Here is an 18291-nt window from a genome sequence, read left to right as displayed (position 1 = left end):
GGGTAAAGCCTCCATCTGCGATGCTAGCATCCCACATGGACATTGGTGTGAGTCCCGGCTGCTCCACTTCCAATCCAGCTCCCTGCTAACGCACCTAGGAAAGCAGTAGAAGATAACCCAAGTGCTTGGACCCTAGGACCCACATTGGGGACGTGGATGAGCTGCTGGTTCCTGGCTTTGGTCTGGCCCAGCCCTGATTGTTTCAGCCATTTTGAGAGTGAACCAGCAGATGGAAGATCTCTCTCTGTTTCTGTAACTATGCCTTTCAAATAAATAAATTTAAAAAATTTAAAAGAAGTTTAGGTTGGTAAGAAGTTTAGGCAACTCATATATATGAGGAAATTGAACCTACAAATTTCTCTCCTTTGTTCCTTTTCCTTTGATCAGTTTTATCTTTTTCTCCTCCCCACAGTATCCCCTATATTCTCTTATTTTCTGACATAGTTCTTTTTTTATCTTTAGTCATTGTTCCTTTTCTTTTGTCCCTAGGGAGAAAACAGACATAAATGTCAAGAATATTAATAAAAAATTCAATTATCTCCAAGTTTAAGCTCTATGAGATAGTAATATAGTTTTATTTTTACTGTCCCTGTGAGAGAAAAGGAGGAATTAAAAGGTAGCTTTCAGGGGCCGGTGCCGTGGCTCACTTGGCTGATCCTCTGCCTGCAGCCCTGGCAACCAATATGGGCACTGGGTTCTAGTCCCCGCTGCTCCTCTTCCAGGCCAGCTCACTGCTGTGGCCTGGAAAGGCAGTAGAAGATGGCCCAAGTGCTTGGTCCCCTGCACCCGCATGGGAGACCAGGAGGAAGCACCTGACTCCTGGCTTTGGATTGGCATAGCTCCGGCCGTAGTGGCCATTTGGAGGGGGGTCGATGAACCAACAGAAAGAAGACCTTTCTCTCTTTCTCTCTCTTTCACTGTCTAACTCTGTCAAAAAAAAAAAAAAAAAAAAAAAGTAGCTTTCAAAAGATATACTTGCGGCCAGCGCCGCGGCTCACTAGGCTAATCCTCCGCCTTGCGGCGCCGGCACACAGGGTTCTAGTCCCGGTCGGGGCACCGATCCTGTCCCGGTTGCCCCTCTTCCAGGCCAGCTCTCTGCTGTGGCCAGGGAGTGCAGTGGAGGATGGCCCAAGTCTTGGGCCCTGCACCCCATGGGAGACCAGGATAAAACACCTGACTCCTGCCATCGGATCAGCGCGGTGCGCAGGCTGCAGCGCGCTAGCCGCGGCGGCCATTGGAGGGTGAACCAATGGCAAAAGGAAGATCTTTCTCTCTGTCTCTCTCTCACTGTCCACTCTGCCTGTCAAAAAAAAAAAAAAAAAAAAAAAAAAGATATACTTGCTGTTAACAAAGGATAGGAAAGAGCAAGACTGGAAAAATAACAGGGATTCACTATTTACTTCAGCTCATGATTGAGTTTGATACAGGACATCCGATAAGGAGTGTGAAGTAGGGAGGTGGATTAGTTCCATTGGTCTGCATTTCACAGTACACATCCAGCTGCAGAGTTTGTGTGCAAGTAAAATCTGTAAGGCTGTATGGACTCACCCAAAGAGTATGGGGTTCTTAGACTCCTTCTGGAGAGAAGTCTGAGAGCTGAGCCCTTGGGTGCTCTGCATGTGGACTTCAATCAGTCAAGAGAAACCTACACAAGAATAGCAAGAGCAGGAGGAAGAAGACCAGGATAGGCGGTCATGGAAGACAAGGGAGGGGTTCTCTGCTGAACTGGGTGCTACTGAGAGGTTATGCCACATTAGAAACCAGTCACATGTGATGTGTGGGCTTTGATATTCCTGCTGGGTAGTAGTTTCAGAGTGGTGGTCTTAGGAAGGAATGGGACTCAGCCGGGACAAGCAACTCCCTATGGAGTTTTCGCCAGAAATTCTCCTCTTTAAAATTCTGCATCGTTATTGTCAATACACAAACATGTTGTTATTCTTTACACTTAAGAAAAAAGGGGGAAAGAAGATAGGATGGCGGCTGAAATGGGAAGGGAAAGGAAGTTTTCCCTTCTTTTTAAAAAATGGAGTAACAGCAAAATTATGTACCCATGATAAAGATGCAACAGCAAAGAAAGAAATTTGACTGCAGAGGGGAGAGTTTCTAGAGCAATGATCTTAAATAGGGAGGAAGGTAGAGTACTTGACTTATCCTTAGAACATGTTCAGGTCATCTGTAGGAAAGTCAGAAGATGACAGATGCCTAGAGACAGACGGGAGGGGTGGCGATTGTGGAAGTTATCATAAAATTTCTGTTTTCTCTGAAGCATGAAACCAAGTTGCTAGCTGAGACAGCAGCTGGAAGGAGCACAGAGAGGAGCTATGAGGGAGGAAACTACCATGCGTGAATCTTCCTTAGAAGAGTAGCAGAGTGTGTCGCATGGGTGTTGAGGTCACCATGACTTGTAAGCCTGTTGGAGAGTGACTGTGAGATGAAAGTTAAAGTCTTGTGACATAGATGTCTACATTGGGTGACAGGAGAACAGAGGATATGTTCCCCATCTCTAGGGTCTCCTGGTGCTGCTATTTGAGAGGTCTGAAGGGATGGCAGTATTTTTTTTTTTTAAACCTAGGCTAGAGCAGGCTGAAAAATAAAAATACAAGACGTTGTATTGGTGGCTGATTTGGGGGCACAGTGAAAGGATTTTGGGAGACCAGGAAGTCAAAACCAAGGATTGAATTTATAGTTTTAGAAAGATTAACTCATATACACAGTTTGGGATGAACAGTGGAGGGGCGACTAATGAATTATCCTTAAATAAAAGAATGAGCAGACTCTTAACTGATGTACAACAGTGACAGGCACAGAGAAGCGTTTGTTCCTCTCTGCGCTCAGGACAGAAGAAAGGGAAATGGGTATTTGGGTTGTACACCAGGGTCATGATCAAACAGATGCCAGAGAATTTTTCTTTTTCCCATCACTGGACCATCTTAAGAATAAGCCATCTTCTCTTAAGCTTTTAAACATTTGGGTATAAATTGAATGACTTATTTATTTAGATTGTATGTTTCCCATGGTGTTTGGTAAACTTTGAAATGATGATGTCAGATAAGTACCTTAAGAAATGTATGACATATTGCTTAATCTCTTTGGCAAATTAAATACAACTAAAATTGATAAGTAGAAGCCATTGTTATGCATGGTTTAGTCTAATACTTCTTCACATTGAAGATTTTTAGTGTATCCTATATTTTAACAGGTTGCAGTGTTTTACAGAGCTAGTCCAAGGCACAAGATGAAAATTATTAAGGTGAGTCTAAAAATCTCCTTGTTTCATTTCTATATATAAAATGCTGCTATTTTATCTTTTGTATTTGCATAATAGGGAATGTTCTCAAGAGTGAAAGTCAGAAGTTTGGGGAAGCAAAAATAGGTGTTTGTTTTTTGAACTGTAATCAAATCATCAGACTGTGAATATCAGTAATTAAAAACTGACTAAATGTACAGCTAGAAAAAACGTTACAAGGGCATGGACACTGCTTCAAAGACTAATTATTTACATTAATTAGGCAAACACAGCCATGCAGCACTTAGTGATGGATAAGTTTTCATGCATGATTAGGCAATTTCTTTGTTGTTTGAACATCATAGAGTGTACTTAACACAAATTTAGCTGGTATAGGTCAGTCACATGGTGACTTGGTTTATTGTTGCAGTTAAGACATGCAGTGATCCTAAGATGTATGAAGCTGTTGCTGGAACGTGGCATAGTGTTTTAGGGTAGAAAACATAGTCATTTGTTGTCATTATCAGGTATTGTGTACTGAATGTAACTTCTATATGGGTGGCAGTGCAGTAGGTCTGTTTTAACAGTCACCACAGCCATATGAGTACTATATTGTGCTGTGATATGACAGTGCCTATTGTGTCAACATGCACTAGAAATTTTTCAGCTGCATTTTAATCTTACGAGACCATGCTTACGTATATGGTGCATTGTTGATTATACCTCATTGTATGGCACACTGATAAAGTGTCCAGTAGTTAATGGACTTAAGTTATTTATGATATTAGCTGGCCATTGTATAGTTCCAAGTTTCTCAACCTTGGTGCTGTTGACATTTTAGATGGATAATTTTTTGTTTGGTGAAAAGCTATCCTGTGTATTGTAGAATGTGTAACACTGTCCTAAGCCTCTACCCACTGGATGTGACTGGGATCCCTGAACTCATAATGATCGAAAATAACTGTGAATATTGTTAGATGTCCTCTGGGAGTTAGAATTGCCCCCCGTGGAGAATTATTGTATAGTTGATTTTAGATCAACTTTAATATTTATTATTTTAATTTAATTTTAAAAACTAAAGAGAGAACTCTCCTCTGCTGGTTCATTTCTCAGATGCCTTCGATAGTTGGCCTTAGGCCAGGTCAAAGCTAGGTGCTGGGAACTCAGTCTGGATCTCCCAAATGTGTGGCAAAAACCCAACTACTTGAGCCATTCCCTGATGCCTCCCATTGTGTGCATTAGCAGGAAGCTGGAATCAAGAACAGAGCTAGTACTTGAACTTAGACATTCTAATATGACTTGTGGGTGTCCGGAGTCGGGTCTTAACTGCTGTGCCAAATTCCCATCCCTGACTATAGGTCAACTTCAGACATATTGTTCTCACAGAAGGGAATAATAACAGCGTCTTTTTCTAAGCTTTATCACATTAAGAGCTGTCTATATTGAAGTGAATTGAAAAATGGTAGTTTATATTAATTTTTTTTAAGATTTATTTATTTATTTGAAAGTCAGAGATACAGAGAGAGAGAGGAGGAGGAGAGCAGAGAAAGAGAGGTCTTCCATCCATTGGTTCACTCCCCAATTGGCTGCAACAGCTGGAGCTGTGCCAGTCAAAAGCCAGGAGCCAGGAGCTTCTTCCAGGTCTCCCATGTGGGTGCAAGAGCCCAAGGACTTGGGCCATCCTCTACTACCTTCCCATAGCAGAGAGCTGGATCGGAAGTGGAGCAGCTGGGACTCGAACTGGTGCTCATATGGGATGCTGGCACTGCAGGGGGTGGCTTTACCCACTCACTATACCACAGCACCAGCCTCAGTCTATATTATTATTTTTTAAATTTTCCTCCCAAAGATTCATTTATTTACTTGAAAGGTAGAGTTAGGGAGACAGAGATTGATCAATGAATCATCTGTCTGCTGGTTCACTCTCCATGTGGCCACAACAGCTGGGGCTGGGCTAGTCTGAAGCAGGAGCCAGGAGCTTCCTCTGGGTCTGCCACATGGTTAGCAGGAGGCCAAATACTTGGGCCATCCTTTTCCAGGCACACCAGCATGGAGTGGATTGGAAGTGGAGCAGCTGGGATGTGAACCTGTACCCATATGGGATGCTGGCATCACAGGTGATGCTTAAATGTACTGTACCACAGTGCCAGCCTTTACTTTATTTCCAATATTTCTTTTTTTAAAAATATTTATTTATTTATTCAAAAGTCAGAGTTACTGAGAGAAATGGAGAGACACAGAAAGGGCTCTTTCATCTACTGGTTCACTCCCTACATGGTCACAATAGCCAGGGCTGAGCCAGGCTGAAGCCAGCAGCCAGAAGCTTCATCCAGGTCTCCCATGTGGGTGGCAGGGGCCCAAGCACTTGGGCCATTAACAGGAAGTTGGATCGTAAGTGGAGCAGCTGGGACATGAACTGATGCCCATTTGTGAAGCTGGCATCTGCATTACCCCTTTGCCACAATATCAGCCTCTATTTCTAATCTTAATCTTAATTATGTGGAAAAAAAATGGAGAATGTTTATATATCTCTTTATCTGTATGAAAGCAGCATTTTTATCAGAATTCTTCCTTCCACCCTCTTTGTCCCACCATAGTCTCTACAGAAGAATGGCTCAGTTGTAGCCATGACGGGAGATGGAGTAAATGATGCAGTTGCTCTGAAGGCTGCAGATATTGGAGTTGCAATGGGCCAGACTGGCACAGATGTTTGCAAAGAGGCAGCAGACATGATCCTTGTGGATGATGACTTCCAAACCATAATGTAAGTTTTATTTCAGTGAATACATTTCAGAGAATCTTCTCCTGTTTTTTTCTACAACCCATCTACAGACAGTTCAACTGAAAAAGAATTAGCAGTATTTAAGCATTGGGTAAACTAAAGCATGTTTCTTGATTAATTTTATTATATGGCCTAGTATGTAGTTCTGGAGAAAGTGGTTTGTATAGGTGGAACAGACATAAATGACAAAGCGATTCATTAAAGAAATATTTACTGAATGCCAGCTAAATGTCCCATTTCTTTAGGCACTCTTACGGTAACACAGCAGTGAACCTTCCTGGGGGCCTTTATTCTAGTAAAATTCAAAAGATCAGAAATATGCATCAAGTTCACATCCATACCGATTTCTTCTACTAGTGATTGTTCCTATTGCCCTCATTACATGATGTAATTTATTAAAACTGAGTAACTTTGGTTTATTCACAGTTTTCTTTTGGGTTTCTTCCAGTTGATTTAAAACCCCAATCTGGTACCAGCTAGTGTCAGTTTCACAATGGTTAGGTACCAGCTAGTGTCAGTTTCACAATGGTTAGGTGAGAGTGGTGTCAATCTTGGTTTTTTTTTTTGTTTTTTTTTGTTTTTTTTTGGTAATCACCTATTGGTCGACTCAAGTCTCTTAGCCATTTCAGTGATAAAATTACATATTTCAGGGTGCTTTGTTGTCCTGCATTATAGGGAACTCAGGACTCAGCATTTGCCAAGCTCTTGCCAAGGATATGAGTTTTTTCTTTCCATTCTTAGAATTATATAAAATCTTGGAGGAAAGAGAAAGTGTTTAAAACATGTATTTTCCTAGTTTCAGCCAAATGAAGGAGAGAATTCATATGCATCTTGGGTATACCATATTCTATAATAACAAATTCACTAGTGCGTAGGAGCAACAGATGCCTTGAATTCTCTAATTGTTACTTTCATTGCCATTTAATTCCTGACATATATTAAGTTAACCCTTTACCTGGCAAGTTGCACTGTTAAGAACAATGAGCTCTAGTGGGTGATGATCTTCTAGCTGACGTTGTCGGCATTAGTGTTGCTGCTTCTCACGTGCAGAGACTTTGGACTTTCATGTTGAACTATCTTTTTGAGAATAGTTTTAATAGTGTATCATGAAATTAGTTCTGTTTGGGCTTAGAAGGATTGATTTTTTTTAATTCCTTAATGAAATAAGTGTTTCCATAGGTTTTTGCTAATATTTATTATGTGAAGGAAATTATAGATTCTTTTTAATGATATATGTGTTATATTAGATATTTATTTTCAGAATTAGCTCTACAATGCTTTAGTATGGGCATTTTTATTTTTATGTGATGTTTTCTCTCTTCATCTTTATTTTTTAAATTTTAGGTCTGCAATTGAAGAAGGTAAAGGGATTTATAATAACATTAAAAACTTCGTTAGATTTCAACTGAGCACGTAAGTTTGCAAGAAGTTTGTCACCACAAATTATCTAAAGTTACATGAAAAGTAGAACTTAAGTAGAATGTCTAGAAGCTTTGCCTTGTGGTTTTTTTGTTTTTGTTTTTTTTTTTTTTTTTGACAGGCAGAGTGGACAGTGTGAGAGAGAGAGAGAGAAAGGTCTTCCTTTGCCGTTGGTTCACCCTCCAATGCGCTAGCCGCAGCGCGCTGATCCGAAGCCAGGAGCCAGTTGCTTCTCCTGGTCTTCCATGCAGGTGCAGGGCCCAAGCACTTGGGCCATCCTCCACTGCACTCCCAGGCCATAGCAGAGAGCTGGCCTGGAAGAGGGGCAACCGGGACAGAATCCAGTGCCCCGACTGGGACTAGAACCCGGGGTGCTGGCACCACAGGGGGAGGATTAGCCTATTGAGCCGTGGCGCCAGCCAACTTTGCCTTGTGTTTGTGAGGGTGGTTCATGTACCACTTTCTGGAAAATAATGTGAATTGTACTCTGAAATTAAAATGACATGGGAGGGTGATTGTTTGGCCTAGCAGTTAAGATACCTGTGTCCTGAATTGGGGTGCCTGATTTCACTGCCCAACTCAAGCATCACATTAATGAAGACCCTGGGAGACGGTGGTATTGACTCAAGTAGTAAGGTCCCTGCCACCCACATGGGATTACCTGGATTGAATTCCTGATTTCCTACTTCTGACCAGCTTGGAACAGCCCTGCCTGTTGCAGGCATTTGAGGAATGAATCAGCAGATGGGAGCTCTCTCTGTCAGTTTCTGTCCCTCTGCCTCTCAAATAAATTTAAAACATAAAAATGGCATGATACATAGGTTCTGAATGTGATAATTAGATTGTCTGTATTATCATCAGAATATACATATATCAGAATATACAGCCCTCTGTTCTGCAGTAACAGATTGAACCAGCCATGGATTGAAAATATTCTGGAAAAATTGCATCTGCACTGAGTATGTACAGACTTAGTTTTTCTTTTTTAAAGATTGATTTATTTATATAACAGACAGAGGTACAGAGAGAGAGAGATTGATCTTCCATCTGCTGTTTCATTCCCCAAATGGCCACATGGCCAGAACTGGGTCAGTCTGAAGCCAGGATCCAGGAGCTTCTACCAGGTTTCCCACATGGGTGCAGGGACCCAAGCACTCAGGCTATCCTCCACTGCTTCCCCAGGCTGGATTGGAAGAGGAGCAGCCAGGACATGAACCAGTGTCCATATGGGATGCTGGTACTGCAGGTGGAGGCTTAACCTACTACGCCACTGGTCCCCTAGATTTTTTTCCATGTCATTTTTCCCAAAACAATACCATATAACAACTATTTAAATTGTACTAGGTATTTAAAGTAATCTAGAGATGGTTTAAAGTATACAGGAAGATATCTACACATCCTGTGCCATTTTATGAGGAACTTAAGCATACTTGAATTTTTGGCATTTTGGGGTAGGAAAGATTTTAGAACCAAACACCTGCAGATGCTGAGGGACAAGTGCATAAACCTCTGTGAGGCATCTGGTGTAGTGGTTAAGACCCAGTCTGGGATGCCTGCTTCTTGGGTTGAAGTGCTTGAATTTGAGTACTGGCGCCTCCTAGTTCCAGCTTCCTGCCAGTACACACCCCAGGAGGCAGCCGGTGATGGCTCAAGTTGTTGAGTCCAATGTCACATATGTGCAAGACCCAGACTGAATTTCTGACACCTTTTCAACCTGGCCCAGCCCTGGCTGTTGCAGGCATCTGGGGAGTGGACCACTGGGTGGCAAAGACCACTCTTTTCTGCCTTTTTTTTTTTTTGTTTTTTTGCTTGCTTCTTTGTTTTTTTGATAGGCAGAGTGGATAGAGAGAGAGACAGAGGGAAAGGTCTTCCTTTTTGCCGTTGGTTCACCCTTCATTGGCCGTTGTGGCCGGCGTATCGCGCTGATCCGAAGCCAGGAGCCAGGTGCTTCTCCTGGTCTCCCATGCGGGTGCAGGGCCCAAGGACTTGGGCCACCCTCCACTGCCTTCCCGGGCCATAGCAGAGAGCTGGCCTGGAAGAGGGGCAACTGGGATAGAATCCAGCACCCCGACCGGGACTAGAACCTGGTGTGCTGGCGCTGCAAGGCGGAGGATTAGCCTGTTAAGCCACGGTGCCGGCCTGTTCTGCCTTTCAAATCAATAAAAATAAAATTTCCTTAAAGGACACTACACAAAGAAAAGCCTTTGGGATGTATTTAACACCTCCTGAACTAGTTGAGAAAGGGATGAGTCATATTTCAGTGTTTCTTCCTGATACCATTTTTAAAAGTAGAAGAGGTTTTCTGTAGTCAAATACTGTTGAAACTATTTAACTATTATATGGATTTAAATAATCTTCCTCAATTTGCAATTGTCTGAACATCTTGAAAATTGTTTGTTAAAATTCTCTTAGCTTTAAGATGTACAGATGAGTGTAACAAATTATTTGAAACATAGATTACAGTTACAGACAGACAGAGGGAGGGACAAAGATAAAGGTCTTCTGTCCACTGGTTCACTCCCCAAATGGCTGCAATGGCCAGAGCTGGACTGATCCGAAGCCAGGAGCCAGGAGCTTCTTCTGGGTCTCCCACATGGGTGCAGGGGCCCAAGTGCTTGGGTCATCTTCCACTGCTTTCTCAGGCCATAGCAGAGAGCTGGATTGGAAGAGCAGCAGCCAGGACATGAACTGGCACCCGTATGGGATGCTGGCTGGCACCTTAGGCAAAGGTTTAGCCTACCATGCCTCAGCACTGGACCCAAAACATAAATAGCCTTTAAAAGCACAGTGGTAATGAGAGATTTTTAAATGCTGGAAAGGTGATAACATAGAATCAAAGTAAGTTTACTATGCTGACAGATTTTTTAAATGACTTTTTTTTTTCAACAGGAGTATAGCAGCATTAACTTTAATCTCATTGGCTACATTAATGAACTTTCCTAATCCTCTCAATGCAATGCAGATTTTATGGATCAATATTATTATGGATGGACCCCCAGCTCAGAGGTATGAACCTTTTCTTGCTTGAAATGGAACAATACAAGGCATGTAAGTTTTAAAACTTCATTTGTAGGTAGCATTACGAAGCTTAGCAGCAACGTGTGTGTTACAGATAGTATGCTGTGTGCAGGTACCACTTACTGTCTTTGAGTGTTCACTCGGGCAGTGTGGGTCTGAGCCTTTACATGATGGTAGATGCCAACCCTTAGGTTGAGAACAGCTCAGGAACAGATGCAGGATCTGTTCTCAGGGAGAAAATGTTTTATTTCCAAGGTTTGAAAAATTTATATCATACTAAGTATTCCAAGAGAATTCTCTGTGTTCAGTGTTACTACATGGGTTCTATTGTCAGTTTTAGAGACTTGGGGAAAGTGTTGAAGGACCTGAGCTTTTTTCTTTTATAGTAATGGGATAGTTTAGTGATAGATAACCATTGACCATTGTAATAGGGTATCCTCATCAAAACTCTTGCATGGAAAATATTTTTCAGTGATGTATATTTCATGCCATATTGGAAATAAATAAACTTATATATATATATAGATGAAATTGGATAATATTTTGGAAGTTACTTGTCAATTCTGTGTCAGACTGTGCCAAATGAATAAAAGAGTGATTATTTTTGAATAATTATAGTCAAAGTCTTCTTTATGATTCAAGATTTAATTTTATAAGAAAGCATATAGTTTCTTGGATAGTGACATTAGTGAAGTTGTGAAAATAGCAGGTCCAAACCTTATTGCTGTAAAGTAATTCACTTTTTTGTTTGCTTTTAAGCCTTGGAGTAGAACCGGTGGATAAAGATATCATTCGTAAACCTCCTCGCAACTGGAAGGACAGCATTTTAACTAAAAACTTGATACTTAAGATACTTGTTTCATCAATCATCATTGTTTGTGGGACTTTGTTTGTCTTCTGGCGTGAGGTATATTCACCAGATAAGCTGCTATATTAATGTGCACTCTGCATGTCATGAGTTTTAATTATTTTAGTATGTCTACTGAAAAGTCAGGGGCGCTCTTGAGTGAAAAATGTGATAGGATTTCTTGAAAGTTTTGTTTCAGTCTTTATGAGTAATGCAGTTCTTTATTCATGATTTACAATAACTTAAATCTGCAGAAAAGTATCAATAAAATACATGAAAATTTGAGGGGAAGTTAGAAAAATCTGTCTGTAGCTACTTTTATTAAGTAATAGCAGTATTTAAATACTCAACATGTAGTTCATGTGGAGAACTTTTTACTTTTCATTATGTGGACTACAGCTGTTCACGAGGTGACTTATAGAAACTTTAGGTTGCCTGTGTGTTTCATACCTTAGACTAAAGTTATTTCATTCTAATGGAGAGAAAATATTGATATTTTAGAAGCATGCATGTTGCATTGTTCATTTCATTGTCTCCTCTTGACAGCTTCGAGACAATGTGATAACACCTCGAGACACAACAATGACCTTCACATGCTTTGTGTTTTTCGACATGTTCAATGCACTAAGCTCCAGATCCCAGGTATACTTTGGGGAACCTTAGTTGATTGAATTGAGTAGAATGCTGTCTAATAGTTAGTAGGCAGGGTTATAGGTTTTTAGCTTTGCTTGGTTTTGCAGCCACAGATTACGGTCCCAGTCACAGCCTTAAAATACATGCTATGGGTCACCAGTGAGGGTAGGACGTTTGGGGAGTAAAACCTTATCACAGGTACAGTTCTCAGATCTTCCAAGTCTTTTCAGTCTCTAATCAGCTGTTGTTACACTATAGTCAGGTTAACATCTGAGCACAGGATGAACCTCGTGAGTTCTGATATGGTGGGTATTTCATTTTTGAAGGAAGTATTGTTAGAAGTATAAGAACAGTTTTGTGCCTAATACTGTCTCACCTTCTGTCAGCATGTCAACACTCAGGATATTTTAACTTGCTTTTCTTCCCATATCATCCCTTAAGGTTTTACTGCCTCTTGATGGTTTGGGGTTTTTAAAAAAATTTTATTTATTTATTTTATGTTTATTTAAAAGTCAAAGAGATAGTTAACATGTGCTAGAGAGGTCTTCCATCCACTGGGGAATGAACGTTCATTTCAATTAAAAATTTTTATGTATTTTCTTTTCTTTTCTTTTTTTTTTTTTTCGACAGGCAGAGTTAGAGACAGAGAGAAAGATCTTTCTTTCCGTTGGTTCGCCCCCCAAATGGCTGCTACAGCCACGCGCTGTGCTGATCCAAAGCCAGGAGCCAGTGCTTCCTTTTGGTCTCCCATGTAGGTGCAGGGCCCAAGCACTTGGGCCATCCTCCACTGCCTTCCTGGGCCACAGCAGAGAGCTGGCCTGGAAGAGGAGCAGCCAGGACAGAATCCAGTGCCCCAACTGGGACTAGAACCCCGGGGTGCCGGCGGTGCAGGTGGAGGATTAGCCAAGTGAGCTGCGGCGAGGGCCTGTATTTTCATTTTACTTGAAATGCAGAGAGAGGGACACAGATATCTTCTATCTACTGGTTTACTCTCCAAATGTTCCAGAAATCAGGACTGGGCCAGACCACAGGAACCTCATGTGGGTGGCAGGGACTCGAGTTCTTGGGCCGTTATCTGGTGTCCCCCTGTGATTGGTGTGCATTATCAGGAAGATAGAAGCAGAGACTCAAACCAAGAACCGCAGTGTGTGAGAAGTGGGTGTCCCAAGTGGTGTCTTAACTGCTGCACCAACATCCCGCCTCTCATTTCAATATTAAAGCACTTCATGGATCTTTAACTAAATCTGTTCTCATTTGCTGTGTTAGAATTTTCCAAGTGCAGTGAATTATTAGTAATCTAGACCAAGTTTTGAAGAAGCAATAGTATTTGCATTTTTGGCTTATGAATGTTGGATTTACTTAACTAGGTTCATTCTTAAAGATAGGATTTTAGGAATGGGTATTGTAGTGTAGCAGGTTAAGCTGCCACCTGAGATGTCAGCATCCCATGTGAGCACTGGATCAAGTTCCAGATGGCTCCACTTCTGATTGAGCTCCCTGCTGGTGTGCCTTTGAAGGCAGCGGAAGATGGCTCAAGTCCTTGGGCCTTTGCACCCATGTGTGAGACCCAGATGAAGCTTCTGGCTCCTGGCTTTTACTTGGTCTTGTCCTAGTCATTGTGGCCAATTTGGGAGTGAACCGGTGGATGGAGAATTGATCTTTCTTTCTCTCTCTTTCAAATAAACAAATACATAATTTTTTTAAAAAAAGAGATTGGATTTTAGACTTTCTACCTAAATGAATGTATAGAAATGATTTACCGGGGCTGGTGTAGTGGGTAAAGGTGCTGCCTATGATGCCTTCATCCCATATTGGTGCTGGTTTGTATCCTGGATGCTCCACTTCTTTTTTTTTTTTTAAGATCCATTTATCTATTTGAAAGTTAGAGCTACAGAGGGAGAGAGGGGAGACAGATCTTTCATCTGCTGGTCCACTCCCCAAATGGCCACAACAGCTGGGACTAGGCCAGGCTGGAGCCAGGAGCCAAGACCTTCTTCCTGGTCTCCCACGCAGGTGCAGGGGCTGAAGGACCCGAGCATCTGCTGCCTCCTGTGTCCCATTAGCAGGGAGCTGGAAGAGAAGCGGAGCAGTCTTGACACGAGCCGGCTCGCACACAGGATGCCGGTACTGCAAATGGTGGCTCAACCTGCCACACCACAGTGCCACCTCTGTGCTCCACTTCTGATTCTGCTCCCCACTAATGGCTCGGGAACAAGCAGCAGAAGATGGCCCAAGTGCTTGGACCCATACCATCTATGTGGGAGGCCCAGATGAAGCTCCTAACCATTGTAGCCATCTGGGGAGTGAACCAGCAGATGGAAGGACCCCCCCCCCCCCCGACTGGGACATTTTAAATAAATAAATAAATCTTAGAAAAATGAAAGAACTCAGACCAAACGACAAGCAAAGAGATACTGAGTTAAAGCAAAACATCTTAATTTTTTTTTTTTTAAACCAAATACACATAGAAGTTTCTTAGTGTGTTTGGGTGCTAAAGTAGGTATCCTTTCTTTTTATGGTCTCAAAGTATCACTCTTTAAAATAAAACATTTCTTGATAAATAGAAGCTGCTTTAAAATTTTCCTTGAAAAATTTCCTCTGAATTGTTCCCAAATTATAGTTAAAATGAGATTTCATGGTATTGGCATTACAGAATTAAGTGATCAGTGATATGTCGTATTAAAACTGGAAGTGAATATGATAAGAAAGAAGTTATTTCTAAGACTGAGTGATAACTAAACTAACTTTCTGCTTTGCCGACAGACCAAGTCTGTGTTTGAGATTGGGCTGTGCAGTAATAAAATGTTTTGCTATGCCGTCCTCGGATCCATCATGGGGCAGTTACTGGTTATTTACTTTCCTCCACTTCAGAAGGTTTTTCAAACTGAGAGCCTAAGTATACTGGGTAAAGAAAATGTTATCTTTATAATTTATGTATTTCTACATGAACATTTATATTTTCTAATTTGTTCTAAAAGGTTGTATTTTGAAATAATGAAGTAAGAAAAATAACTGACTTCTGATTTGCTTTATGTTTTCATCTGGAAATGCTCAGATTTACCCTCCTAACTCTAGTGTTTTAATTTGCTTTTTGTTTTTTATAGACTATCAACTGTCATAAAATCATATTTGGTGATTCTGAAATACAACATTTGTTGTTGAGGGATTGTAGCATGTAACTCTAATGAACTTTCCATTTTGTATGAAGAGAAAACTCAAGCTCATTGAAAACCTAGCTGCTTCTTTAAAGTTAAAATTTTAATAGAGTAAAATTATATTATTATTTCTTATTTGTACATTCTCATTTCATGAAATAAGTCTGACCCTAAAACCATAAATTTGGTAAAGGCTGTGGAAATCATACATTTTTTCATACACCATGCATTAAATTTATGATACAGTACAATTAAAACCTGATTTTCCTATCTGAGCATGTGGAACAATGTATTTGATTGGAATGTTGTCCTTAATTTTTGAGTTTTTAAGTTAATTTTGGTATTTGTAAAAGTGAGTTATACAGCCTCAGTAGTTTTTGCTGTAAGTTAATCTTAAGTTTAATGTTACTACATTATTTAATTCCATATTCCCATTGCTTCCTCTTTTTAGAAAATAGAACTTCAAGGAGACAGCTTTAGTTTTTCAGCAGCAAATAAGAGTTAACACAGTGGATACTATTGTAAAGAGGGTCTTCCAGGCTTTGAAATGGAATACATTGATGCAAAATTTTAAAAATTGAAATAGGCATTTTCAGTTAAATTGGTTACTACCTCTTGATTATAGATTTTTTTAAGAAAGGGCTGTGATCACTAGCTAGAACGCTCCTCTTGGAGTTCCTGTTCAAGGTTAGCATTTGAGTACTGGGTGAGGGAAAGCAGGCAGATGACTTGGGTTCTGGTTCTGGCTGCTGCCTCTCTGACTTAGTAGCGTTGGGTAAGTCACTTAATACATTTGATCTTGCCTTCATTTTACCCCAGGGTGATTGTGTCTGTCTCAGGGAATGGTTGTGAAACAGTGTATTTGAGGACTGGTAAAATGCTAGAAAAACATAAGCTATTAAGATTTACAACTGTTACTTTCAAAGAATTATAAAGCCTAGCTTGTTTTCTTTTGCAGATCTGTTGTTTCTTTTGGGTCTCACCTCGTCAGTGTGCATAGTGGCAGAGATTATAAAGAAGGTTGAACGGAGCAGGGAAAAGATCCAGAAGAATGTTAGCTCGACGTCATCGTCTTTTCTTGAAGTATGATGCATATTGCATTCTTTATTTGCAAACTAGGAATTGCAGTCTGAGGATCATTTAGAAGGGCAAATTCAAGAGGATAATGAAGATTTGAGAACTTTTTAACTTTTCATTGACTAAAAATGAACTTTAATGTTAAAGACTTGATTTGAGACTTGAACCTGCTGGCAGTCCCAAATGAAATTATGCAACTTTGATAACATATTCCTTGATTTAAATTGGCTTTTGCAATTGAGTGGAACTTTATAAAGCATATGGGCAATTATTTAATTAAAAAAAAAAAAAAAACAAAACGGTAAAACCTGAACCACCTTCTGCACTTAAAGAGGTCTAACAGTATAAATACACTATCTATCTTAGATAGATATAAATATTTTTTTTTATTTTTAAATATTGTACTATTTATGGTGGTGGGGCTTTCTTACTAATACACAAATAAATTCAGTCATTTCAAAGGCATTCTATTTGTTCTAGAAGTTGTGCCATGTTTCAACTACTGTATTTCCTTTTTCCTGTAATGTAAGCAGCTCCAGTATGTTGTGCTACCATTTTTGTATCGCACATTTTTTGCACAGGAAGTGACCACTGTCAGATCACTGTTCTTTTCTTTCTTTTTGTGATTGAAAAGCCAATACTGCAGTTTGAAGTAAATGTTTGCTTTTCTTAGTAAATGGTTGCTTTTTTTTTCAGACAAGAGTCTTTGATCTAGGGGAATTAATGCAGGGATGTGAACTGGTCTTCCAGTTAGGGTAACAGTGTCTATAAATAATAGTTAGTCATAGAGTTAGAAACATTTGAAATTGGGCTGAAATTATATTAATACATCATGTGTCCTTTTTGAGTTAAATATTAAATACATACTTGCCATATATCATTTCAGTATTCAGCTGAATAGCTGAATTTTCTCTTGCATGTTTTCAAATGTATGTGTTTTCTTCAAAAGTATAAGCTACTTAAAGAATACAAACACCCCCAACTCAAACACATGGTTAATGAATCAGGGTATACGTGGAACATTTTGTGCTAGCCTTGTTCTTCATGCATCACAGCTTCTTTGGTCTAGATTGTAGCACAGGCTGGATTCTGCCCCATCTCCTTGATGTATTATTTGTTTTCTGCCTTCTTCCTTCTGTCTTATTGGATATGCTAGATAAATAGATGGATTTGTTAGGTGTGATATCATCATCATTTTTCATAAATAAAGTTAGGGAATTTTGGCTTCCATAAACTGAAAAATAAAACACTGTTAAGCATTTATCCAATAATAAACTGCAAGTGTTAGCACTGAAGTATCTTCATTGATAGAGAAAATATCTATTACTTTACTCCTTGTTATTGTAACATTTCAGTGTAAGAAGCTGAGATGTCAAGGCTGAGTATCAGAAGAACATTGTTCTGTCTCATTAGATGGAACGTGGAAAACCTTGTTTAATGTACTCTATTTTTAGTGACTTAGTATCTCATCCCTAAATTTTGAAATGATTTTTCTTGTGTTACAAAGACTGAAAATACGTATTAAGTGCACGTCAATATTCTGCTTTGCATTTTAGGTGCAGAGTATGACTCCTATGAAATAAATACACCTATCTTTTTTTAACCTATAAAAAATGATTTCTTTTCCTAAGTATTAACATCTGATTTGGGACTGTTAGCATTTAAATTGCTCATGTGGATTTTTTAAAGATTTATTTTATTTATTTGAAAGAGTTACAGAGAGAGGTAGAGAGAGAGAGAGGTCTTCCATCCAATGGTTCACCCCCCTATTGGCCGCAACGGCCGGAGCTGTGCCGATCCGAAGCCAGGAGTTAGGAGCTTCTTCCGGGTCTCCCATGTGGGTGCAGGGGCCTAAGGACTTGGACCATCTTCTACTGCTTTCCCAGGCCATAGCAAAGAGCTAGATCTGAAGAGGAATAGCCAGGACTAGAACTGGCATTCGTATGGGCTGCCAGTGCTTCAGGCCAGGGCTTTAACCTGCTGTGCCATATAGCACTGGCCTCTCATGTGGATTTTTTTTTTTTTTTTTTTTTTTGACAGGTAGAGTTAGAGAGACAGAGAGAAAGGTCTTCCTTCCGTTGGTTCACTCCCCAAATGGCCGCTACGGCTGGCACTGCGCCGATCTGAAGCCGGG

At 40.3% G+C, this 18291-nt stretch overlaps 1 protein-coding gene across 3 annotated transcripts in view; it reads left to right on the top strand.

Moving 5' to 3' along the window:
* ATP2C1 (ATPase secretory pathway Ca2+ transporting 1) overlaps positions 1 to 18291 on the top strand; it is a 130205-nt gene that overhangs the window by 99953 nt on the left and 11961 nt on the right. For all 3 annotated transcript variants that reach the window (XM_062214791.1, XM_062214806.1, XM_062214798.1), the window contains 8 exons: positions 3200 to 3250; positions 5824 to 5990; positions 7353 to 7421; positions 10317 to 10433; positions 11205 to 11352; positions 11839 to 11934; positions 14689 to 14830; positions 16039 to 16163. In XM_062214791.1, coding sequence (XP_062070775.1) covers positions 3200 to 3250; positions 5824 to 5990; positions 7353 to 7421; positions 10317 to 10433; positions 11205 to 11352; positions 11839 to 11934; positions 14689 to 14830; positions 16039 to 16163 — 915 coding nt within the window. The remainder of the gene's footprint in view (positions 1 to 3199; positions 3251 to 5823; positions 5991 to 7352; positions 7422 to 10316; positions 10434 to 11204; positions 11353 to 11838; positions 11935 to 14688; positions 14831 to 16038; positions 16164 to 18291) is intronic.

The sequence above is a fragment of the Lepus europaeus genome, chromosome 2 (genome assembly GCF_033115175.1).
Source record: "Lepus europaeus isolate LE1 chromosome 2, mLepTim1.pri, whole genome shotgun sequence".
In the NCBI taxonomy this organism is placed as follows: Eukaryota; Metazoa; Chordata; class Mammalia; order Lagomorpha; family Leporidae; genus Lepus; species Lepus europaeus.
This window is presented reverse-complemented; position numbering and strand designations above follow the sequence as displayed.